The sequence below is a fragment of the Rhincodon typus genome, chromosome 3, assembly GCF_021869965.1.
Source record: "Rhincodon typus isolate 14 chromosome 3, sRhiTyp1.1, whole genome shotgun sequence".
Taxonomy (NCBI): Eukaryota; Metazoa; Chordata; class Chondrichthyes; order Orectolobiformes; family Rhincodontidae; genus Rhincodon; species Rhincodon typus.
Window position 1 is genome coordinate 58,197,868 of NC_063334.1, and position 27,630 is coordinate 58,225,497.

General features: G+C 39.8%; 1 protein-coding gene across 3 annotated transcripts in view; it reads right to left on the bottom strand.

Annotated features, from left to right (window-relative positions):
- Positions 1-4,790: 4,790 nt before the first annotated feature.
- LOC109938207 (transducin-like enhancer protein 4) overlaps positions 4,791-27,630 on the bottom strand; it is a 195,219-nt gene continuing 172,379 nt past the window's right edge. For all 3 annotated transcript variants that reach the window (XM_048595205.1, XM_048595204.1, XM_048595206.1), the window contains 7 exons: positions 27,345-27,418; positions 25,797-26,046; positions 19,791-20,038; positions 13,576-13,723; positions 11,823-11,973; positions 9,679-9,755; positions 4,791-6,882 (listed from right to left, as the gene is read on the bottom strand). In XM_048595205.1, the coding sequence (XP_048451162.1) occupies positions 6,775-6,882; positions 9,679-9,755; positions 11,823-11,973; positions 13,576-13,723; positions 19,791-20,038; positions 25,797-26,046; positions 27,345-27,418 (1,056 nt within the window). In that variant the 3' untranslated portion in view covers positions 4,791-6,774. The remainder of the gene's footprint in view (positions 6,883-9,678; positions 9,756-11,822; positions 11,974-13,575; positions 13,724-19,790; positions 20,039-25,796; positions 26,047-27,344; positions 27,419-27,630) is intronic.

Here is a 27,630-nt window from a genome sequence, read left to right on the forward strand (position 1 = left end):
CACAGCATTAGAATCTCACCTGAGTTGGGGAAAAAAAACACTGATTTTGTCAAACAAACAATTATTAATTAAAGGGACTATGACATGGGTTATTGGGGCTCAAATATACAAGGGGCAGTTTTTGTATTTTACAGCAACTGCAGTAATGGATAAGGCTGCTCACTGGGTCTCTGACTCTTGCTTGGAGATCCTGCAGTGGAATCTGAGAGACTCAGTGGAGGTGAGCTCTCCAAAAGGCCAAAAGGGGAAGTGGACAAGTTCTCCAAACAAGCAAGCTTGAGTGTAAGTGACAGAAAAAGTAAGCTCAGTTCACCAAGAGGATCCAGGCCTCAGGAAGCTATGATTGGTGAGGCCATAAAAGTTTCAGATGTCAAGTTGCACTCTGTGACTCCAAATATTATTTTTGCACAGCACCACTCTTGTTGACGCACTTTTAGTTCCATTCATTTTCTATCTGCAGGTAGCTTACATCACATCCTAGACAACATATATACTCACACTCATCATATTATCCTTTTGAACCCAGGGTCACATCCATCCATTACAAATGTTGTCTTCCCCACTCCTAACCATAGAAACATTCTAACACTTAACTCTATTTCCTCTCCTCTCTGGAGACAGAAACATGCGTGTTTTTGGAAAGTCACAGATTGAATATTAGTGATAGGGTAAGTGGTGGTCACTTTATTGGTTACTGGTAATGCGTGCCATCCTAGATCAGTGGGAAGGAGGTCTTGTTCCAGGAGACTGCCAAAATTAGTAACACCCTGCAGGGATAAGCTGAGTTCCTGAAGCACTGGTGCTTAGACATGTTGGGAGAGACGATCCTCTCCCTGCTGATCCCACTTTGAAGGAGGTCTTCCTACCTGCCAGCACAATCTTAGTTTCCATCACATCTGCCCTAAAAATGAGCATGTGACAGAGGAGAAGATAGCTGGTACTTCTGTTGCTGATTCTGGTGACATTAATGGTGGTGACACATCCTGTCTGGTCCACAATCAGAGATGCAAGTTGCAGTTGCAGAAGCTGCTCTTATGTTGTGTAAACTAATAGCAGGGAAGTATAGTTGACAGTAAGTGAAGTGGCAGACAGGTGAAGTACCTTCCAAGAAGTTGATGATCACTGCCAAGAACCAAAACCAGTCTGAGAGAAGTACTTTGAACAGCAGCCTCTCAAAGGCCAGGGCTGAAGCTTCTCACTTTCACTGAAGAAGCTCTTTCCACTGTACATTTAGCTCAGTGTATCTGGTGAGTTAGCATCAATTGGTCTACCCTGACCGGCAAATCCAGAATACATGGCTAAAACAGTACTCTGTTGCTTGTTAATTATTAACTTAATTTTAGGTACTGAGCCAAGAGACCCAAAAATCCCTGCAGTAGTGATGGTAATGAGGTCAGCCAGCTGGAATATGAGCTCCCTGATTGGGGCTGTTAATCTGGTCTAGTTAGGGAGCCCAGGCTAACAGGTAAAAAGGGGAGTGTCAGAGATGCTGAAACTCTAGTAGTACTGCCTCATTTAGGAGGCAGGTAAAGTCAAGGACTGTTCATGCGTAAATAAAGGCTGACTTGGTGACTGATATTGGCTTCTGTGGAGTTGTTTCACCTGCTGGTCTTCAATTCTGGTGAAATTTGGAAAAAGGCAGAGTGGCGTTGGGATTCAAACATCAATTTTAGGACATTTATACTTCTATAAGCACAAAAACCTGCCTCACCTTCCTAGAAAGTTGGAGGCCTGCCAACTGCCAAGACTGGCTGCATAAACAGCCTGTCCCACGGCCCTGAAATGGCATAGAGTTATAATAGAAGCAGTGAAACATAAAAGAAACCTTCTAATCTTCACCCCTCAAACTTCATACCTTCCGAATGCCAGCTCATGCCTTGCCAGTCGTCATGGCCACTCAAATCTTCCATATGCTCCTCTATGCAACTCACATGGCCCTTATGCCCTCCAGATACAGTTACAATATTTAAAAGTTATTCGGTTAGGTTTATGAAGGAAAGCTTTGGAGGGATTTGAGCCAAATGCAGGCAGGAGGACTAGTTTAGTTTGGGAAAATGGTTAGCATGGACTGGTTGGAGCAAAGTGTCTGCTTCCATGCTTTATGACTGAAGACTCCATACAAATCTACGGACAACTCACGAAACCCCACTCAAGCCATAGCCTTTTAGAGCCCCTATACCAACTAAGTGCTGTGGTCAGATATATTGGTGATGAAAATTGCTTCTTGCTGCATCCATAAATTGCAGATGCATGAAAAAATGTTCTGTCAACATTCCCCACTGTGAGTAACAATGGTGGTTGCTGGGTTTGGGAACAGGACTTCTGGAATCAGGGCTTTGGCACCACTTGGCTAAGGAATAGAATCCTTTAAACTCAGTGAAGATTTCGGACTTGTCCATGGTTACACTGTTGTTGTTAAGGTAGTTTTAATTCCAAATTTTTAATTGAATGCAAATTTCCACCAGCTTCCATGTTGGGATTTGAACCCATGTCCCCAGAACATTAGCTTGGGGCTCTGGGTTAATAGTCCAAGAACATTACCACAACTCCACTATCTCCCCCTATTATTAGATTACCACAAAAATATTTATAGTTTGTTTTCCATCAGATCTGCCTGCACATTTCAGCAAATCCATAAGGAGCTATAAGAACTTGCTTATATATCCTGTCAATAACATTCCCAGAACACTTCATAACGGAGTAGATGGAATGATTGAAACCTCCACCGAGGTGAATTATAAGGAGGAGAGCGAGTGGGTAAGCGGAGATTCAGGATGGAATTCCAGAATGTAGACCCAAAATGGATGATAAAGTTGCCCCCTAGAGGGGAGCAATGTATAAAAGTTAGAGGTTGACACAGACAAAATTCTTCTTATAGATGTGATGACAAGGTTAAAAAAAGGAAATGTCAGTGCCTTGCAGAGATTTTAAAAATGCAGAAGAGAATTTTAAAGTGGAGGTGGAGGATGTACATTAGTAAACACCTTGTTCAGAACAGAATTATGGATGACTAAGTTTTGGATGAGCTGAAGTATATGGCAGGGGGAGGGGAGTAGGAGACTGGTAAGGAAACCACTGAAATATCAGAGGCTGGAAGTAACGAAGGCATAGATGAAAATTTCAAAAGCAGACGGTTAGTTGGAAACAATTGATGTAATGAAGATTATGATTGTTATTGTTACATCTTCATGTAAAGTTTACTTTTCATCTTGTCATGCAATGACTTAAAAATAAGATAAGATGATGTTATATCCTTGTTTATCATGGAGTTCCCAGGTGTCAGTGATAGATGTGAATTATGAATACCAGGGAGTTCTGGTGCATCAGTAATGGGATGTGGTACATCGAACAGTGCAAAGTTGGCAAAGTGAAGGTGAGCAAATGTCATCGACATTGACCACATTAAATCTCTACGACACTGCTGCCAGGACTCGGGGCCAACTATGAAAGTTGACCTTCCTGGCCACCTGCTCCCACTCTCTTCCAACAGTTGTCCTCAAAGATCTCCTGGTTCCCTAGGAGAAATGGCATCTCTCTTACTGCTCATCTTGATCACTAATGCTTCCAATGAACATCGTTTACCCTGGAACTTCCTCTAGAAAGAGGCAGCTGCCTTGGTGATCATTTCGTCATGATTTAAATAGCAGCAATATTCTTCGATACAGATAGGATAGCTGCCTTTACAAACTGAAGTCTGGCTACCCCAAATGGCCTGTGAACAACAATGCAGATCCCTCCTGTTAAGTACAGAGATGCCAGTAGTATTAAGGAGACACTAGTGTGGGACCTCCTTGCTTGGATACTGCAATCATTCAGATGAGGTGGGTGCATCAAATTTACACGTCCATAAGAATAGGCTCGGACACGTTGCAAATCATGAATTCCTACTCATAAAACCTAATTTGCAGCTCATAAAACCAGAAATAAACAACAGTTCTCATTGCTCAGTTGAGATCTCTAAAGATATTGACAGTAGGATGCAGGGACCATCTATTCCAACTTTGGATTCATTATGGTACACAGTTAAGCTTCTGTTCTTGATTCTCCAAATCTGACTCACTGATTACTGAGCATCAGTATCATGAGTACCTGGATGAAGACCAAGAAGAACACCAATATAAGGCTAACAGGATCAAGCTTAGGGGCTGCAAACTAAAGAGTGATGTAGTCATTGCTTGGAAGAGGACTCCTATATCACAAACTGATGCAGAAAATCCAAAGGAATATGACTTAAATGGCTGCAGAAGGGTGGTGCTTTCATTGTGCTGCTTAGGTATGGAGATAGTTGCTATTGACTCATTGCAAATATATTTATCGTGATGATAAATTGGAAATTGAACCTTAATATACCCTCAACTGAGGATTACTTCCTCTTGAATTTGTCGTTGATGCAAACACGTGGAATTCAGTTCTTCCTTCTATTTTGCCTTGTGCTTTCAATCTGTGGGAGTTTACTCAAGTAAATATTGCAGTATTCATTTCTTTCTGATGTGCTCAAACACTGGCAGATGAAAATGTTCTTGGCAACTCATGCAAAATTTTAAAATAGAAGCCTACTTAAAGTGGTCAGAAATGTAACCTAAACCTAGGAAGCTACCTAGAAAAAAATAAACTAAACATACAAATTTCCTTCAAAGGAAATAAGGTTAATTTAGATAGCAAAGAACCAATTACACTGTTTCCAAGAACAGACAAGAAGTCTATTGGTGTCTGTTTGATTTTTCCAGGTGCAATAGTTAAATAATGTAAAACAGGCAAATTGAGAATACTGATGATATTCGGGCCAAAGACAAATTTTTGCAAACCGTACTTGAACTGAAATAATGAGAGATACATTACTGGATAAGCAATAAACAATACATGGTCCACAGAGGTAATGATATATCCAATTGTCATAGTGAGAAGCTGCAGTAATTTAGCAGTACCAATAAGTCCAGTCAATATAGTACATTCATCTCAGGGTTCATACAGCAATGTTTGGACAGTTCATGACAGTCTCTTCATTGTAACTTACTTTATTTTTCTATTATCACGCTTGTACAAATGGCAGACTATATTAGTATTGGTGCGTTGGATGTAAATCCTGTTGACATTCAAATCTATGTAAAGGTTGTTCATGAACATCAGTCACAAACCCACATACAAAATCTCCAACTACCACAAGAGATAAAGCATTCCGCATTATTCTTATTAGATGAGTTACAGTTGACTTCCTTCCTCCCTTCATTCCTTATTCATCCACAACTGTATAATAATGTTAGACTTTTTAAGTTGGCAAATAAAAACTGCTTTTCTTCAGTCACTAATTGACCGTCCATGACATTGCTCACAGGAAATGAAGTTTAGGAATGAAAGTGGAAACCAAGGTCAGGAAGTGAGAATGGTGAGGGTGAGAAGTGAAATAGAAACAAATATGAGGTCAGAGGGGATTGTAGTTAATAATGATTAATTTTCAGATTGGAAGAGGGTTTGAGGAGATTCAGAAACAACCATTCATTGGTTAAGGACAATGAATACAATGAAAGGAACATTTATTACAAGAGCACTTTAAGAAGTGATCAGAGCATTCCAAGATTCTCAGGTAATTGAGAAGACCAGAGCCTGAGAGGGTGTAACAATTTTGACTGACAGCAGGTTGAAAGTGTTTTTAAATGACCTCAAAGTTAAAAGTGGGAGGGTAAGGGCCAGTAAGGCCTGTGCAGACAGCCAAAGAATAAAATCCTGAGGATTAGTTGATGCATTTGAAGCTTTGGAAAATGGACAGAAGGTAAACAATTGGTCTGAAGGTGGGGATGACCATATGAGGGATAGATAAAATATGGAATGGATTACTTCAACCACTTAACTTAGAATTTTGTTTTTGTATTTTCCATCACAAAATTTAACTTGAGCAATTTATGGTGTGGGGCATTGAGGAGTCAACCTAGCTGCTTGAAAATATTTATTTTAAGAAAGGGATCTGTTTGGTCACTTTATTGGTAGTTATTTTTCAGCAAGTATGAAATAATTTACAGAGTTTAATGTTTTCTGGTTAGATTTTTTCCCCCAATATGTGAAGCACCTGAAACAATCAGCATGTTTCACAATTTACAGATTTCTCACACCCTTAGATACCTTCCGCCCTATTCTTCACAATGCTTGGAATATAGTGTGGCATGATATTCATTCTTGTTACTTTCAATCCTGTGTCCTTCTGACAAAAACAATGCTAACCATTTTCAAGCATCAAGTGATCATTCCAGGACATATCAAACCTTAAGGTTTCTGGTTGCCTTACCTTCATATTTTCAAAAAGCTTCACTTTTGGCAAATTTCAAGAATATTACTCTAACTTGATAGTCCTGTTAAAAATATTTTGCTAATATTGTAATACAATAAAGAATTAATAAAACACAAGATCAGTCAATACTGAATAGAAGTACCACCCTCCAACCCCTTTCCCAATGAGCAATAACTGACCTTTGTCACCAAGGCTGAAAGAGAGCTTTGGTGAAATTAATTATAAAAAGTCTTGAAAAACAAAATAAATAGTTGAAACCTTCTGGTCCTTCATTCAATTAATGGCAAAAGAAGCTTGTCCCATCCACTCAATAACTGGATTTTGTGGGTTTTGTGATCCTAGATGGTTGTGTCCAGACATTATGATCAAATACAGCACAGAGCTGAGAAATGATACCAAGGACATTAAAGTCTTTGTTTTGCAAAGTCAGCCATAAAGAGCAAATCTAACAAAAGTGCTATAGTGAAAGGTATCTTTGTGTTCAGGCTCCATTCCTAATAAATAACTTCATAGACTGTAGCCTTCTTGTCCCCAGAGCCAGTGACAATGTATTTATCATCCACTGAGATGTCGCAGCTCAGCACTGAAGAGGACTCCTTCGACTGTGAAGTTTAAAAAAAAGTCAAATAAATGTAAGTGAAAGAAAATAAGCTTGTCTATATTATTATGGAACACTTAGCACCAATGAGTACTTTGTTAGAGAATAAACAATGTAAATCATTACACAGAATTTAGTAGTATGCCACGTTTAACTTCATGCTCCATTGCTGTTAACACCAATTTTAACAGAAGCGCTATTAGGTCAACAAACTAATGCTACTGCCTTCACGTGAGTAGTCTGTGTTTCTTTCTCCTCAACTATTTCCTATGGCAAAACCACTTTCTTGGCAAAAATACCTTGCTTTTCTGGTCTGTCTGTTCAGCCTGCCTTTATGAATCAGTGATGTATGTCCCCATTCAGAAATGGGGTCAAGAATTCCAACTCTCAACCACAATGTTGTTGATTTCCAGCTTGAGGTGCAGACACAGTGGATTCTACAGCACTTTGGGTGCTATATAAGCATTGCTTCTGCATAATGTTCCACAACATAAACAAATAATTGTTGGAGTTATTTCACATGATCCAGTCTCGGAATTGAACAGACGTAACCCACAATAAAAATTGCAAGGCTAGTGGACAGATCTCTCTGTTTGAGCATACTGAACTCAATTGCCTGGAAGCACTCAAAGAAATGCTGATGGGATGGGCTGCATATTCAAAAGGAAACCTGTCCAATTTTCTTGTCTGTTAAATTAGCTGGACAAAACAATTATGCTGGTCTGCCAAGGGTGTAGTATCATCCTGTATGATCTTCCTCTATTGGCTGATTTCAGACAATTGATTATACCTATTTAAGGAATAAGGAAATCATTGTGTAACTTTTTGGAACATTTGTTCCTGTACTTTTAATGAAGGAATGTATGTATTTACAGAAATTTTAATTTCCAAATTTTTTGGTGGTCTTAGCCTTTTTAAACTCACTATGATTTGCACAAAACTTATTATTTAATTTAATATACATTTTAATTCATGTACAACAGCAATTTGTTGACATGTTACTATCTACACTCTTTTCCTCTCTCCCCTCCCCAAAAAATACATCACCCCCATTTACAGCATTCATATATGAACAATTTAGAAATCATGTGGAAATTGGTGCAAATAATAAAAAATAATAATAAAAAAATGATAGATATAATTTTGAGCCCAATCACACAACCAAGATCTACAAGACGATATATCTATTAATTTGGTAGACTACATCCAGTGAACTAGCTAAACAGTGATTTTTGCTGTGAATTTAATTTTTGATTACAGTAAGGGAAGAAAAGCAAGAGCTAAATTGACCAAAATAAGAATTCAAAATTAATAAATGTCAGTTGACTAAATAGCCAGTTAAAGCTTATCTATCCTGTATCCTAAGTCTCTGATAACAGCATGAGTCAAACTCAAGTTTTTGGCTGTATTTTTCTGCCAGTAAACTGTTCTCATCATTACCCTTGTTTGAAATAAAGCTTCCTCTTCAGCAAAAAAAAATACACTTCCCTTCCTACTTTATAAGCTTTCTTATATATTTTTCTTTGTAAAGAAAACTACTGAGGGTGAGGAAAATGTCTAAAACACAAGATGCTGATATCTTTCCTCATAGATCAACCTATTTGGAACGAATCTTGTTATTCCTCCCTGTATCTTTTCTAATGTGCAAATCCCCTTCTTTGTGTTGTGAAGTAGTGGTTGACAAGATAGTATGACCAACACAATTTAAACTTACTTGGACTATCTTTGCAAACTTGTCCTCACTTTGAAGTGAAAATGGATTAAGGCACCTGAAACTCATTGTTAATCTTTGCAGTTGACATATGGAGTCAACTTCATCTCCAGATTCAGGAGAAGTTAGTGTTCTGATGGCCTGGGCCAGTCTCAGCTCAGTTTATATATTTTTTGCTAATTCATTCACAGGATGCGCACTGCATCTTGCGAATGGCACATACTGCTGCTACTGTATTTCAGTAGTGGAGGAAGTGAATGCTGGAAGTGTTAGGTGGGATGCCAATCAAGTAGGCTTAATCATGTTGAGCTCGAGTATTGTTGATGTTACATTCATCCAGGCAAGTGATCTGTATTCCATCATACTCTTAACTTGTACCTTGTAGATAGTGAACAGGCTTTGAGGAGTCAGCAAATTACTCTTTGCAGAACTCCCAACCACTCTTCTGCACTAGTGTTTATATGGCTAGTCAAATTCAGTTTCTGGTCAATGGCAGCTCCCAGCAAGTTGGGGGCACAGCAATGGTAATACCATTTACTATCTGCTAGCTTGCTATTACAAAATGACCTGTAGTCAAAAATTTTATAAATGTCCAAAAGGGTTTTGATGGGAAGTACTGAAATATTGAACCATATGAGCACAAAAGAACTGGTGAGAAGGTGGGATCTCTCACTATCACTGAATTTTAATAGTTTTATATGGTTATGTTTGTGCATTGTTTCATGTCAATAAATGTCTTGTTTCCCTCTCCCAATAAAAAGCTCAAACAGCTTCATCTGATTTTATACTGTAATTGTAATCAGTTAGAAATAATGATTAACATAATATATTTTTAAGCCAGAATAAAAATAATTTAAGGAATAAAAGAATAGAATGTTTAAAATATCTTTAAATGCATCTACTGCAGTCAATAAAATTGAAGTAAATTGGGCTTCTCAATCTCCTTTGGGTGTATTCTTCAGATTTTATATGCACACGAAATTACCAGGAGATTCAGTGATCTATTGTCTATGGATTATAAACACTTTAGTGTTTCAGTACAGTGTAACATAGGCTTGGAGACAGAAATTATTAATGATCCATCCTTACCTGAAATATGCTCGCTCCATAAGGTGTTCTCCAGGCGTTCAGTAGATTATCCTTGCCAGTGCTTACAAACCACTTACCTAGAAGTCAGTTTCAAACAAAAAGAAATCACAATTTTGAGAAATTATTTTTGGGTTTATAATCACCAAACTTACTTATAAAAAAGTCATTATTTTGCCAAACACCATTTTCTGTGAGAACTTGCATTCTGGATTGAAAATTGCTTATAATGTACTCAAATGAATTTTCTAAGGTATTATAAGAGCATAAGAAATATGATCAGGAATAAAACATTCATCCCCTCAAGCCTGCTCCACCATTCTCTAAGATTATTGCTGATCTGTCCCATGCCCTTTTAGTGCCAGCTGATCAGAGCCCTCAACTCCTTGATATTTCAATAATCTGTCTAACTTTGATTTAAATACTTTCAGGGATATAGCCTCTACAACTTTGACGTACAGGATTCCAGGCATTCACGCTGGGAGAAGAAATTCCTTTGCATCTCAGCGTTAAATTAATGTCCTCTTATTCTGTAATTGTATCCCCTAGTTTGAAATTCCTCCACTAGTGGAAACATCTTCTCAATATCTACCCTGTCATGCCCCCTCTGAATCTTCTATGTTTCAGAATCTTATGTTTCAACAAGCTCACCCCTCATTCTTCTAAACTCTAATGAATTCAGGCCTAACCCGTTTAGTCATTCTTGATAAGTCAACCCCTTCATCCCAGGTATCAGCTATATGAACATCTTTTGACCGGTCTCCAATACTAGCATATCCTTTCTGAAATATGGGTCCAAAATTGTACAGCGTTCCAGGTGCTCACCAACACCATGTATAGTTGTAAAAAGACTTCTCTATTTCAAACTCTGAACCCCTAGCAATCAATGCCATGATTCCATTTGCCTTCTTAAATACTTGTCGCATTTGTGTGCTAACATTTTGTTTCATGCACAAGAACAGCTAGAACCCACTGTGCTGCACTCTTCTACAGCCTCTCTCCATTAAAATAATTGTCAGCCTTTTGATTCTTTCTACAAAAGTGCATAACCTCACCTTTTCTAAATTAAACTCCACCTGTCAATTAATCCGTGTCCCTTTGTTGATTCCTATGTCCTCATCATAACATGCCCTCCCATCTATTTTTAAATCAACAACAAAGTTCGATAACAATACACTCTGCCTGCTCCTCCAAGTCATGAATATAGATAGTAAATAATTGAGGCACTCGGTCTCATCCTTGTGGCACTCCACTATTTACATATTTTCAACCTGAAAGAGATCCAACGTACTGGAATCTAGTGTTTTGGAATATTTCAACCAATGCGTCCACTATTTCTGTTGCACTATACTACTTATAATTTCTGCCTCTTCCTATCACATAATGTTGACTTGTTTATAGCACTGTAATGGAACCATGGCAATGCATTTACAATTGAATCATTCACACTTAAATTTTACACCTTTGGTAAATTTTCTCCCATTAACCTTGAATTATTCAGAAGGTTGATCCTTTTTGTTGATACATCAAAACTGCTTCCAGAGATAATCAAAACGGCATTTATTATCATTGGCTAGATTCACTTTAAACTGAGCAGTAATCAAACATAAGAAAAACAGAAAACACCCAAAAAAACTAAAAGGAAGCATTAAGAGTTACCAGAGTGTTCCTGTGCCATTAAGAACTTACATAAGGTTGCAAGATAATGTAGATGGGGAATTATTTGTATAATCATTATGCCACCAGCCTGCTGAAAAGGCTCGCTTTTCACGTGCAAACACATCTAATTTCACAGCTGAAATGTTTATGGTTGAGATAAGTCCTTAGTTCTGAACAGGAAAAAAAAAAGTTCTTCCAAGTAGGCAAGATGAAACCCTTAGGAAACCAGCAGAAAACTTCGTTCAATGTTCAATGAGCAAATTGAGCAAAGGGGATATTATTGGAGTCTAATTGCTACTTTCAATGTGGGCCTAAGGGTGAAGGGGGTGTGACTTTGCCATCAAGTCCCTTTGAAGGAAGAGGATTCAGGGTCAGTTTAGTCCCATAAACATTTTTTTTAAAACTCAGCTTTTTTTCCCCTTTAAGAACAGTTGAATATGCATCATCGATACACATAATAATAAATACTATCATAAAGAAAAAAATACCACAATGAGCAAACTTAAGGGACAGCACACAGCTTTCATGGAGATGCAATTGGTATTTATCTGGCTTTGTCACATGCAGAACCTCTACATTGCTGTTTTCCATTCCAACTGCAAGCCACTCTCCAGTGGGGCAATATCCCAATGAAAAGATCTAGGATGAAACAAAAATCATAATTAACCTTTAGAATCGCTTCTCTACAAGACAGTTCATTTAGTAAGTAGTTTCAGAGATAGTAGGAACTGCAGATGCTGGAGAATCTGAGATAACAAGGTGTACAGCTGGATGAACACAGCAGGCCAAGTAGCATCAGAGCAGCAGGAAAGCTGATGTTTCAGGCCTGGACCCTTCTTCAGAAAAATTTTTCTGAAGGGTCTAGGCCCGAAACGTCAGCCTTCCTGCTCCTCTGATGCTGCTTGGCCTGCTATGTTCATCCAGCTCTACAGCTTGTTATCTCATTTAGTAAGGAATAGAGCATTAAAAAAATCTTGATTGTCCTAAAGCAATACATGGTCAATTTTGCAAAGAAAATATTCCGATGCAATATCCTGTCATTGGAGTTATTAGTCCTCTAACGTAATGACGCTGTAAGGATTACCTTTTCCTATCAGTAAAGCATTTAGGATACTGTAAATGGAAATTTCTGAAGGCATGCATTTTCAGATATCATTGAAATGAATGCATAAATTTCAGAATGTTATCCATAAACACAAAAATAGGTGTTTGAAACAAAGTCTTCCAGGGGCAGCCTTCCATCTCAAAAATAAGATTATTGCCATAACAGTCAGTTTTGTGTTAAGCACTGCCTGGTGTGGTTCAGGAGACCTATTCTAGTATGGTAGTATCTACTGCTTTTGCTGCACAGGAACAGAATGGGTTGAGAAGGTGCATCATTCACTGGCCTCTATTATCTCTGGGCTCTTAGCTAGTTTAGCTTTACATTTCTCCTCACCTCTTCCAATGCCTTTCTAAACAGTCAATTTCCAGAGGTCACAGTAGTTAGTGATATATCTCAGTTGTTAGTTTCAATAACTGCAGTCTTCAAATCTTCAACATACGGAAATGTTTTGATTATACTGCCATCTGATAAATTTGGCTAAGCCAGCAGAGGGGTCATTGGCTTAGCAAAGAGAGTATGCTGATAGAATGAGCATGCTCCAGGATCTCTGAGTTGGTACCATTGTCATGCCAAGAGGGTGTGTTTGAAGCAGCTAAGGGGTAAACTGTCTAACCTTTTATTTTGCCTAGCATAAGTTGTTCAGATAACAGATTTCAGTGGGGATGCAGCCTTGGTAGACTTGTTGTTTGGTATTTTGTCAGGTTGCTAGTGTTCCACAGCCTCTTATTCAGTTTGTTCATAATAGCTGAAGCTTTTCTGATGCATGTGTAGATCGCATGTGACAGATTGTGAAATTTAAACTTGTAAAGCTATCAAAAATTTCAAGTAGACCATTGTCAATGCTGATGGATGGTGCTATGGCAAAATCCTGGTCAATTTCCACAATATTATAATGCAATTGCTTATGCAAACAGTAACTCTAATACCTTTATATCAAAAACAAAACAAAATGCAGAGCACATATTTAAATATTACCCAATAATTGTAAAGCATATTTGGGAACCTGTACTGGCATAAAGCTGCAGCTGTCTGTTCATTTGACATTCAAAAATAACTTCAAATTTGCTATTTTCTTGGCTTTGTCATCTTACAAACACTTTTATCCCACAAATTTTCCCATTCTCTCTCACACTCACCTGAGACGTGAAGTCATGCTGCTGCAGTTGCCTTCCTTCTCTGAGATCCCAGGATCTTACAGTGTTATCTAAACCTCCCGTCCAAAGTTTAGTACCATCATTTGAAATGTCAATGCAGCTGGCTCCATCTGTGTGACCCTGGAACTGCCTATTAACATCAAGCAAGCAATAGGTTTGGGCTCATTTCTTTATGGGATCACACTGTTCTTTATATCAACAATTATGCTCATGGTCCTCCTGCACCATCTATTTGTTAATTTCACTTTTTAGAAGAAATATTCAACCGTTAAAAGATTGACTTCAAAAGTTTTGAGACTGCCCAAGAATGCCACACTGAAATGCTAGGTTGAATTTTCGTCACCGAGGTGGGAAATTGGGTTGGATTGGTTTTTAGTTGTGAAAGAAAAGAAAAACTGATTAACATTCAGATTTTTAGCTGGGTAAGTATTTAATTGGTATAGAGATGGATTCCCTGCCCTCTTAAAACAAATGTTGGGACAATGAAAGCGGGTTCAATGAAATGTTGGCCTCATGATATTATCATCAGACTACGGGACTAGGGAGCTAGGTAATATCCTGGGGACCCAGGCTCAAATCCCATCATGGCAAATGGTGAAATTGGGATTCAATAAAAATCTGGAATTAAGAACCTAATGACAACCATGAATCCATTTGTTGATTGTTGGAAAAGTCCATCTAGTTCACTAATGTCCTTTGAGAAGAAAACTGCCTTCCTTACATATGGCTTACATATGACTCCAGATCACAGTGCCATAGTTGACGCTTAAATTGCCCTCTGGGCAATAAATGCTGTCCTAGCTAGTAACACCCACATCCCGTGAATGAATAAAAAAAAAATCATGCATCAGGAACACCTCTGTATGCTTCTGCCTCCTCTCTGACCTCCTGTTCCACCACCATTAATCTCTCATCCTCCAAGGCCTCATTGTCGTCAAGGTCTGTACTTCTTTAGAGAACCACCTTATGAACAGTGTACCACAGCTCAGCAATAATAAACGCTTTTGCAGGATGGAATTGGAGGGCATGAGGCAAAGCTGGATCAGGAGGCACCAAATCTCATCATTAGTAGCCAATTAGCAGTACAGTGGCTGTCAGACTGAACAGGCGGCACTGTTTGTACTGCCTTTGTGCTGCTGCTTTGGGGCCCACTAGTATCCTTTCAAGGGATACACCCTGCAATGGAGGATTCATCGATGTCAATTGGAAGTAGTCAAGTTCTGGGGCATCCTGGACTGGCAGATGATAAAGGATTCGTGGCAGCTTTCAGGAATGCACATACAGGACTGGATTTTATGTTCGTCAGCTGGTGGGTTTGAAGGCAGAAGGGGCATTTAAGGGGTGGGGTAAATGCTGGGAGAGGGGTCATTAGGGGAAGCATTGGGTGACTTGTGCTTATTGAGACTTTTACGCCTTGTTTCACCCTTACTCCTACCCTCAGCAAAGTCATCCCTTCTCCAGACCTCCTTACTTCCTTTCGCTAAGATGCTAGACTCCTTGGTTTGGTGGGACTGCCCGTTCCCAGAGGTAACAAAGTAGTTCACTTGTACAGTGATTTTGATGGCTACTGAAAAGGGCATAGTAACAAGTGCTGCAAGGTCTTTAGCAACAAGGGCACAGATCCCAGGGTCTACCTACCTGGACAGTCACAGTCTTTTACAGCACTTAATATCCTCCAGGTGCCACTGCCTTTGGTGGTGTGTCCTGTGTTCAGGACTTGGTATTTGTGGCTGTCCTACCCCTCTTTCCTCTCTTATATCCTGTTGATGCTTGCAGCTCTTGTTCCCATCTGCAGGGTGCTGTTCTTCGGTCCCTAGGCCCAAAACTTGACAGTTGTGTCCCTATTGTCCATTGAAGCTTTCTACCTGGGCATTTGTTACCTCTGCGCACAGCAAGTCCCACCAAGCCAAACCAAGCGTCTTAGCAAAAGGAAGTAAGGAAGTCTGGCCCTACGTAACTTGGCAGTCTTACCCATTATTCTTTGTCCCCTTAACATTTTGGGGCAAGTGGGGAGTTGTCCCTATCTGAGTGTCCACTCTCCTTGCTACTGCCCAGCACCAAGGGCACATATTACCAAGCGCTCTTTGACTTGCTGACCTTGAGTGATTCTCTGGGGCAGCCATAACCAGCTGCCCACTATGCTACCTGTCTCCCCTCTGACAATCTATTTCTGGAGACAGATCCAAGCATCTGGCACTCCAGAAATTGGAATAGTTATTCATAATAGGCATTTAATGAGCTTTAAAATAGCTTCAGTTGAACTTAGTTGGGAGGAGAATTGGCATCCTGTCACACCCCATGCCCAGCTGGTAGATTGTCGTCATATCGGTAACAGCACAATGAAACAGTTACACAGCCTAGTACTGTTATTTGTAAGCCTCCTAATATGCAACTCCATTCCCACCTTGGAGGGACCTTGAAAATTCAGGCCACTGACATTCAGTTGAATACTGAAAATACATCAATGTCTTATTTCCTAATTTAAAAATAAATCAAATTACATTATTTTCCATATAAAGGAAGAAACTTTATTTACAAGTAATCAAGCACATTCTCGTGACATCCACAAGTGGCTGTAAACAAGTGAATTGATTTAAGTTTAGTTACTATTGTAACATGGGGAGACTGAAGGGAACAGGTGATGGCCTGGCAATCGTGTCACTGGACTAGTAACCCAGATAGTCAGGTAATGTTCTGGGGAACCCAAATTCAAATCCACCACAGCATTTGAATTCACCTAAAAATTTGGAATTAAAACTCTAATGATGATGACCATGAAACCATTGTTGATTGTGGTAAAAATCTATCACGTTCACTGATGTCCTTTAGGGCTATCCTGATGTCACATGAGCAACGTAGTTGACACTGAACCATTCTCTGAAATGGCCTAGCAAGCCATTCAGTTGTATTAATCACTAGAAAAGAAAAGGAGGAATGAAACCTGGCATCAACTAAGGAGCCAGAAATGAAAACGACAAACTCAGCCCTGCTGACCCTGCAAAATTCCTTTTACTAATGTGCGGGACTAGCGCAAAATTAGGAGAACTGTTTCATAGACAAGTAAAGCAACAGCCTGACCTGACATACTCACAGAATTGTACCTCACAGACAATGTCCCAGTCACTATCACTACCCACCCTGGGTATATCCTGTTCCAACAGCAGATCCAATACAAGTGGCGAGGCAGTGGTATAAATTGGGAAGGGAGCAGCTCTTGAGTCTCAACATTGAAAATGGACTCCATTAAGTCTCATGGCATCAAGTGATGCATGCGCAGGGAAACCTCCTGCTGATTACTACATACCAATCTCTTCCCCTCAGCTGAGAATCAATACTCCTCCATGTTGAATAAAACTTGGGAGGAAGCACTGAGGATGGCAAGGGAGTAGAATGCCTTCAGAGTGGGGGATTTCAATGTCCACCATCAAGAACATCTCAGCAGTACCACTACGTACTGAGCTGGTCAGGTCCTAAAAGCTTGAACTGCTATACTGGGTCTGTGGCAGGTGGTGAGGGAATCAACAAGAAGGGGAAAACAGACTTAACTTCATCTTCACAAATCCACTTGCTGCAGATGTGTATGTCCGTGACTGTGTTGGTAAGATTAACCACTGCACAGTCCTTGTGGAGAGAAAGTCCTGTCTTCACACTGAAAATACCATCTGTCATGTTGTGTGGCACCATAACCATGCTAAATTGGACTGACTTCTAATAGATTAAACAACTGTACTCCAGCACAATCTATAGCCCCATGCGTGACATATCTTACACTCTACCATTGCCGTGAAACCAAGGGATCAAGCCTGGTTCAATGACAGTGCAGGAGGGCACACCAGGAACAGTGACAGAAATTTCTAAAAGTGAGGTGTCAACCTGATGAAACAACAAAATAAAACTACTTACGCGTCAACAGCACAAACAGCAAATGATAAACAGAGTTAAGCCATTCCACATCCAACAAATAAATCTAAGCTCTGCAGTCCTGCCACATTTAGTTGTGAATGGTAGTGGACAATTAAATTACCCGCTGGAAGAGGAATCTCCACAAACATCCTTGTCCTCAACAATGGAAATCACTTTGCTCCTGACCTCATTACAGCCTTGGTTAGAATACCAAGGTCGCATTTGACTAAGTGAGGCATGATGGAATCTTAGCAACACTGCAATCAATGGGAATATTTTCCACTGGTTGGAGTCATACCTGGCACAAAGAAAGATGGTCATGGTTGTTGGAGGTCAGTCATCTCAGTTCCGGGACATGTTTGCAGAGGTTCCTCAGGATAGTGTTCTAGGCCCAATCATCTCAGCTGCTTCATCAAAGACCTTCCCTCCATCATAAGGTTAGAAATGGGTTGTTTGCTGATGACTACATAATGTTAAGCACCACTCAACTCCTCTTACCTTAACTCAGTCTATCAGTGTCAATATCCTGGGGGTTACCATGGATCAGAAACTGAATGAGATTAGCTATGTAACTACTATGGCTACAAGATCAGGTCAGAGGCCACAATTCTTGCAGTGAGTAACTCCCCTCCAGACTCACCAAAGCTGTCCATAATCTACAAATTATACCAAGAGTCTGGTGGAATACTCTTCGCTTGCCTAGATGAGGATAGCTCCAACAACATACTTAATACCATCCAGCATAAAACAGATCACTTGATTGCCACCAAATCCATAAATGTCCACTCCTTCCAACACCAATGCTCAGTAACAGCAGTATGTACCATCTACAGAATGCACTGCAGGAATTCACCAAATATTCTTATACAGCACCTTCTAATGCCACAACTAAACCATACAGAAGGATAAGTGCAGCAGATATATGGGAATATCACCACCTGCAACTTCTCCTCCAAACCATACAACATCCTGACTTGGAAAGATATCACTGTTCCTTCAACGTCGCCAGATAAAAATCCTGGAATTCCCTCCCTAACAGCATTATGGGTCTATTTACAGCACATGGACTGCAATGGTTCAAGATAGCACTTCACTTCTCAAGGGCAACTAGAGATGATCAACAAATGCTGGCTAGACAGTGACATCGACATCCCATGAATGAATAAAAGAAACCATTTATACAAGGTCCCAAAAAAGGCAAAAGGATTTCATGGATCAGATAATTTGATTTACTTGTGTTGGGTGAAGGAGAAAGGTTAGGCAGGACATTGGAAAACTCCTTTTCTATTTCAAAAATCATGTAACGGAATCCTTCTGGCTCATCTGAGAAGTTGATGTTTTGGTAAACAGCATGTCCAACATTGGAGAACTTAAATGCTGGCCTAAACTATATAATTTGTGGTGAAGCTTGAATCCATAACCTACATACTTAAGGTTTCTACTGCTGCCAGTTGAGGCATGCTGACACTCAATTTAGTTTAAAGCAGGTTAAAAGCGCATTGTGAATTTGGAGTGTTTTCTTTAGCTAGCTAGGCTAATTGTTTATTGTTAATTGTATTTATGGTTAACGTGCAATAAATAATGCCTTGTTATTTGAGACAAGAGTCTCTTCTTGTTAAGACCCTATCATGCAATACCACTGATAATTAGATAGTTCTGAGGAAGGGTCACCGGACCCAAAACGTTAACTCTGTTTTCTCCTTCACAGATGCTGCCGGACCTGCTGAGCTTTTCCAGCAACTTTGTTTTTGTTACCACTGATAATTAGACAGACTCAGAGAGAGCATCGGAAGGAAGAAAGTGTACCTGGAAATGGCATTTGAATTTAATTTTGATAAGCTTCTGTTACCCTTCTGTAAATTTCTGATGACTGTTTGATATTATTATTGTTACAGTGCCCCACCAGGCACAATCAAAGCAGCAATGTGTAAACTTATTAATATTTAAAAGCATAGGAAGGAGGAATTCCAGACTTCTGCTACTTTTTTGTGGCCTTGAGAAGTCTGTGGGCCATGGTTATATAGACTTTCGACCTGGTTTTGTTTTTTAAACAAGGCTAATGCTAAATTTTTGGTTGCGCTTCAGTCGCATGTTTCGTATCTTTGGGTGCCATAGGAGCTGCCTGTCCTAATTATGTTTGATTTGTTTATTGTAAAATATTTGAAAGGAGGAATGGTGACATCCAACTAGCCCAACAATAACAAGCCACTAATGGTTGGTGACCAGGTGATACAACAGAAGATACATTACAAAGGAGCAGCATTCAAGTTTTCTGGAAGGTAATCAATTCTTACCTGACTAATGTCTGATTGTGCAGGTCCCATACAGCAATATTACCGTCACTACAGCAGGAGAAACAGACTTTGGAGTCAGGACTGATAGCCAGAGCATAGCAGGCGGGAGCAGAGGATGTCAACTCTGCCTTTATACGAGGAGTTGGAGCTGCCAGGTCCCAGATAGATAACGTACTGGCTTCCCCACCAACAATCAGGGTACGGCCATCAGGTAATAACTTGCATGATCGAATGTAGTTGTCCCTGTTCTGTTGAAATAGAAACCATTCAGCAAATGCTTACATGGGAAAGCTCAAAAACAAAATGGTCTTCAAAATAAGTAAATTATTTAATATTTTTGAACGGTTTTACTTAAGATCAATGCAACAGTGACAGATTTGAACCTCACCCCGCTGTCATAGCCCAGCAGCTCCATCACTATGACATTAATATAACTACCTTAGTGAAACCTGCTCCGTGCCATAAGTTTAGCTCAAAGAATCAGGTGGCAGTTACACATTACTGTAAATGTAAATATAAATGTGAGCAAGAACACCAAATCAACGGGTTTGATTTCACCATAAAAAAACCAAGCTAGTTGACCATCTCATTGAGTTCTAATGTATGATACAAGAATGCCTTGTGACCCTTCAGCTCACTCTAACCCAGAAGCAGTACTCCATAGTACGTAGGTCCCACTCCTAGGAGGTAATGAATGAGCCCAAAGACAAAAGCCAATAAATAATCAGCAACTAAAACCCAAGACGAGAATATATAATTAATCTTTGTGCAGCAATTTGAAGAAGTGTAACAATTGTACAAATCGAACAACAAAATCCCAAGATTAAATTTAGTCTTCAATTTGCCCCCAATTATTTATTTAATATTAAATTATGTGGTTTAATACTTTGTGGCTGATGAACACCAAACTGTGAGGGTTTTTTGTGGCATAGTGGTAGTGTCCCTATCACTGAGCCAGAAGGTCTGGGTATGAGTCCCACCCAAGATTTGTCATAACATGTACGAACAGATTGATTAAATGTAATCACACCAAATTGTCAGATTCAGGGACTAACACTGTGGCTGATGTTCTTTCACCTCTTAATGGTGTCCCTATTGGTATTTTTGGTACTGAAGCTATGCGCTAAATTATACAAGGTGTTAGATTTCCTAACAGTGCCCCCCACACACCCCCAGGCTAAGAGGCTAGAGAGGTGGCCGAGCACAGCAAAAGGAACTCTTTAATGGCCAGCTAACCATTAACGGGAAGAGGCAGAAATTCAGGAACAGAAAGTCAGCAGGCGCTGATCAGAAGCCAGCAAAAAACTCTCCAGGCATTCAAATAAAGGAATGTGGTACAAAACCAAGATTTAGAGGAGGATCTGGATTCCTGCCAAGTGGCAAGCTGTCAAGCTGTGGTGAAGGTGGTGAGAATGCCAGGGAGAGGTCTGGGGTTCAAGAAGCCACGACAAGAGTGGACTCTGATGCCAGGGGAGGGGCAAATCAAGACAGTTAAGGAGGGACCACTCCTGCCCATTAGCAGTCCATGTAAGAAAACCTGCCCCACTTCGTGGGTCAGCAGCATCAGAGGAGCAGGAAAGCTGAAGTTTCGGGTTGGGACCCTTTTTCAGGCCTTGTTATCTCAGACTCCAGCATCAGCAGTTCCTACTATCTCTGCCCCACTTTGTGATTGGTGTGGGCCTTTCCCATTGGCAGTTAAATCCTGGCTGCTGAAGGATGAGACCCTTAGCAGGATATTGGGACATCAATTGTCCCACTGGTGGACATGCTAGCAATATCTCCTCCAGTGATGTGACTGTGGTAGAGGCACAGGCAAGCACACATTAGATCTGACGAGCAATCTCTGCCTTCAAACCCATTGGTGGAGGAGCATAAAATTTAACACTGTATCAATGACGTTCTTATACAAAGCTCAATTATAATGGCAGTGGCTTCACCAAACAACAATTAGCAATTACAGAAAATGTGGGACCACTTGAAGGCGAACATTACTGCCATCTTGGACTTGAAATTAAGGGAATGCAAACAGTTCCAAACAAGTAAATTTCCTGAGATTTTTGTAAAGGCCATTAAAGCACAATTGTAATAGTACTTGAGGATGATCTGTAAGAGCACCACTATTGAACCGTGTTAAAACAAACAATGGCTCTAATAGTGGAACATTATAATGCTCATAAAATATTGTTTTCATTTCATTTGAGGGATGTGGGCATCACTAGCTGGGCCAGCAGTTATTGCCCATATTTGGTTGCCCTTGAGATGGTGATAGTGACGGTGATGGTGAGCTGCCTTCTTGATTTGCTGCAGTCCTGGGGTGTAAGTGGGGCAAGGTGGGGGTTGAGTGGTGGGGGGTGGGGGCGGGGATAGTTCCCGGATCATGACCCAGATACGGGGAAGGCATCGTGATAAAGTTCCCGGGTAGGGTGAAGTATGGCTTAGAGGAGAGCTTGCAGGTAGCGATGTTCCCATTCATCTTTTGCCCTTGTCCTTCTGGTTGATAGGAGTTGGTTGATAGGAGTTGGGAGTTTGTAAAGATGCTGTTGAAAGAGGTTTGAGAGTTGTTATGTTTTATCTTGTAGATGGTGCATACAGCTGACAGTGTATGTTGGTAGTCAAGGAAATGTATGTTGAAAGTGTTAGGTGGTATACCAATCAAGTGGGCTGCTTTGTCCTCAATAATTTTAGGATTCTTGAGTGTTATTGGAACAGCACCCATTTAGCAAGTGGAGTCAATCTTATCGCACTCCTGATTCGTGTCTAGCCTCTGGCCTGCTCTGAAGAAGTCATATCCCACTCGAAACATTAACTGTATCTATCGCCAGAGATGCTGCCAGACCCGCTGAGTTTGTCCTGCATTCTGCCTTTATTTCCAACCTGCTCTTACTGGTTCAATTCAGTTTCTGGTCAATAGTAAGGCCTAGGATGGTTATGATGGCAGATTCAATGATGGCAACACATGGCATGTCAAGGCAAAGTGCTTAGGTTCTACTGTTGGAGAATGGATTTTGCCTAGCACTTGTGTGGCTCAAATGTTACTTGGCAACTTTGGCTGAAGATTGTTGCAAATACTTCAGTTTTACGTTTTGCATGGATGCCTGGAGCCTCCTCCTCCACTACACTGTTTACTTGTCTACCATTCATGTCTAGATATGGCAGAACTGCAGAGCTTAGATGTGATCTGTTTGTTGTGGGATTGCTTAGCTTTGTCTATTTGAAGCTGCTCATGCTGTTTGGCATGTAAGTATGTTGAGTTGTATCTTCACACATCTTATTACCACCTATGCCTGGTGCTGCTCCTAACATGACCACTTGACTCTTCACTGAACCAAGGTTGACCCTTTAGTTTATATTAATGGTAGAATGGCAGATATGCCAAGCCATAAGGCTCCAGATTGTGGTTAAATACAATTTTGTTGCTGCTAATGACCCATTGCACCACCATATTCAATAACCTATTTCATTCAGCATGGTAGTTATGCCATACAACACAATGGAGGGTATTTCATGAGAATGGGTATGTCACGCTGTTGCTTGATTTACTGCAAGACAACCCCTCAGATGCTAGTAAGGAGGATTTTGCAGAATCAACTGCATGTGCCAATATGGATTATGGTACCCCAGTCAATGCCAAGTGACCCATCCAGTTTCATTCCTTACATCAGATTTTGTAGGTGTTAAATATAACTGAGTGGCTTTTAAGACTATTTCAAAGGGCATTTAAGAGTCAACCACCTGGATGGGGTCAAATGTAGGCCCGACCAGGTGAGGGTAGCAGATTTTCCTTTACCAGTAGATAGGAGTGAAATAGATGGGTTTTTATGACAATCACCAATGATTACACATCCCAGAACACTGATGCAGAGGATTAACCAGAATTTTCCAAAAATCATCTCAAACAGGAATTGTACAAAATGGATTGCTGGAAGTGGAGAAGACTGTCTATACTTTTGATTGTTAAATATGCTTTGACACACAGAAAATAGGTAAGGTTTCATATGGTCAACCGAACATAGTCATAAATATTGAGAGTATTTTACAACTGATGACTGTAATTGAAACAAGTAACAAGTATTGAAATTAAAATATTATAATAAAACAGTGCAAGTTGTTTAAATTGCAATGTCAACATAATGTATCGTGCAGCATTGTAAAAGAGGTCGAAGGATACAAAACGCGTAGTCCACCTCTCAGCAATTTGTTTTGACTGTCAAATTAGACCAGGTACATGGCAAAGTTGAACTTTGAAACATGAATGCTCAGAGCAACTGAATCCAAAAGGTATAAATTTGAACACAAACCAGCTAAGTTTCTGATTAGCCAGATAACCAGGTAGTGAGCTCTAGGAAGGCACTAACAGCTTGTTTGGGGGCAGGCCAACGACCCTAACAGAAGCCGGAAAAATTAGGCCAGCACAGCATAATTGAATAATGGAATAAAACTAACTTTTGCTTATGTAGCACCTCTTTACAAGTTCCCAAAATGTTTCATGGTTCATTGCATATCTCAGAATATAATTATCATTGTAATATGGAAAAATACAATAGCCAATTTGACCCTAACAACATTGCAAAACATCAGTTCGATAAATGATCAGTTTTTGCTCGTTGTTGCTTTGGCTAAGGTGGAAATAATGTGATGGGCCCTGGGGAATTGTCCTATTTCTCTTAAAAAAAAGACATGGGGTGGATTGTGGGGGGAACAGGGTAGTGCTGGCAGTACCATAATTTAATGCTTCATCTAAGAAAGCCTTAATGCAAGTTCTGCAGAGCTTCCACAACCATGCACCGAACCTGATACCTTCTGATTCAAGATTCAACATTATACAACTAAACAAATGGTTTAGGAGGTTAAAAAAAATGCAATATTGCCAAGTTGACCTTCACTTTACTCAGAGAACTTTATTTGGCATAATAATGTACATAAATTGGTAGAAGGTGTTATTTATGTCGGTCAGTCGTTGGTCTGCCAAGGAATCAGCGTTGAAAAGTATCCCACTTTAATTTAATTTATAGCAGCTGTCTTTAAGATGCAGGGTCTGGTTTTCTGGAAGGAGAGCTCTTAGCCAACAAGGCAGCCTCAAGAAATTTAGGAAAATGAAATGAGAGTAGTTATGATGGCACTAAATTGCATGCTAATAGGGATTATTCATGTAAAACCAGTTGTTCCCTCAAGGGTGGAGGGTTATTCCATTGAGGGTTCATTAATGTCTACAGCAGATGTCATGCTCTGGACAAGTGATTTCTTGCAGCAAGCAATTGATAACTAAATACAAGCATTTTCATTGCCTCCGGGGCTGTTTATGTAAATTATAGTACTGAGGTTACAATCATGTCTCATCTCTCAAAATTCTTTGCGGCGTTTTGTCAGGAGATTTTTTGATGCTGCTGATGACCACACCTAAGGGTTTACAAAGTGATGATCAACTTTATTTGTGGTAGCAATTCTATGTTACCAGCAGTGAATGAGAGTCACAGGTAGATTTTTGCAGACATGCTTGACCTCACTGTCAAAATGCACATTAAAACAAAGTTTGTCTTTACAAGTTCAAAGTTTGAAATCGATATCATAAAAATGTTCATCTGATGAAGGAGCAGTGCTTGTGATTTTAAATAATTCTGTTGGACTATAACCTAGTGTCATGTGATTTCTGACTTTGTCCACCCCAGTCCAACACCGGCATCTCCATATCATAAAAAGGTTAGTTTTCATTACTGTTGACATTAATAAGAAATCTATATACCTGTGTTGGATGTATCTTTTCCCATCCCAATTTCTCTCATGATCTTAACAATTAAACACAAGCAATTCAGCACAGATAATTTGAATAGTACTTGCATGTTATTATTACATGCAATAGTCAGGGACTTTGAACATCATTTCAACATTTTCACTTTGTAGAACTAACTCTCCTCTCTTGAATGACATACATATTTTCTATGCCAGTGAAGCACATATTCCTTAATTCCTCTACTACCCAGATATCTTATTCTCCTGCCATTCTCTTACCAGGCAGTCCAGTTGAGAGACTGGGCTCTTGTTTCCAGGGTGACTAATGTCCCAGACCTTCACACATCCTTTCCCGCCAGTGTACACATGTCTCGTGGGATTGCTGATGGTCACTGCGCACACAACCTCACCATGGCTCAGAGAGTTCATTTGTCGAGCATGTCTTGGAATTCCAGGTCCAATTAGGGCATCAGGAGGAAAAGGCACAGGTTGCATTTGTCCATCAGCACTTACATGGAACGAATAAGCACTATTGACAAAGAAGAAAAGTGATGATTAGGAAATTACTACTTTATTCAGTGCATTATTTTCTGTTATTACTACAAAGATTTTCCAATAAAGTCAACATTCTGTAATAAACTAGCATGCCCTTCAATCAAATTTTAATTCTAACATAATCTGATCAAATGTTAAACTTAGAATTGAATTTTTTATTGTACTGTGAATTTTCTAATATGTACAGAAACCATTCCTTTCTTTAAGAATTTACAAGTCAAGCTTTGAAAATTCATTTGTAGGATTCATCAGCCTCGCAATGTGCAACTTATTCCCAAGGAAACACAATCCACTTACTTAAGAGATAAGGTAAGGTCAGGAAAGCTAAGGGTGAAGGGCCATTGTGTTAATACAATCTTGCTGGAGTTTAACTAGATAATAGCAATTAGTTAGTGGATTCTATTGGAGCACTGTCTTCCAGAGGTTTCTGATGCTGCATACAAAAGAATACCAGCACCACATCGATAGGTTTGCCCCTCCACGATACATTGGTGAACCAGGCTTGGCAAATGACTCCAATAGTATCCTTCAATACTATATGCCTGGCTAGTACAGATACAGAAGATTCTTTTTAGAACCACCTCAACTCCACTAATTCCTTCTTGCACCCATCCCTCAGGAAGTTACTGTTTGGTCATTTGACAAATGACAAGCATTAGGTGGACACCAATTATATCAGTTACATAATAGGCATTTGTGTTTAATGTGGTGGAAAGACCAATACAGAAAAGTTAGCATCATGCCAGCTAGCAAGCTAGTGAATGGTCCATGTGCTCTTGGTAACTGTACTTACTGTGCAAACACATTTCTACCTCAATGTGCACAACATCTAAGAATGTCAGGAGTATTTAAAACAATTAAAGTGGCAACTTCAAATAGACTAGATGCTTTAATAACTGTCATTGAACGGAATCTAAGCAAAGATTGCTCTGTGTTCTAACTTTAGACGATGCTGGCAATACTTTCAGTGTCTCCCCCCAACTTGGAAAGTAGCAACACCAAATCTACCCAAGCAACGGTTTCACTTCAAAGGTATTGCCTCAGCCAGGGCAGTGAAATGGCATTAGCATAGCTTGTTTGTTTGAATTTCATTATGTATAACACCTTAACATACCAATATAACCACTGAGATGCAAAATTTTGGGGGAAAACAAATCACAAAATTAATTCCACTATGGCTTTATTCTCTCCATTTACCTCCTTTTCCCGAAAAGGTTAAATTATTTTCTTTTCATGCCCGGTTAACAAACAGAATGACTTTAATCGACTTACGGTTTTCCACCAGGAATGCCACTTAAGTTTGGTGGAATCCCAGGTACGCGTATGTGATGTGGATCAAAACCAACCTAAAAGCAAAATCACCAGAATTAAAATCTTAAATTAATTGGAATTGAGTTGTCACTCTTAACAAAAACAGTAAAACTGGTTTCACTTATTAGAAAAGCGTTTTGGATTGCTACCCCTTTAGTCAGACTGATGGATTCTTCCGCATTGGTTGAAGAACCAGTGGAAGATGGTTAAGAACCCCCATTCACCTGTTCCATTGGTGAAGTACAAT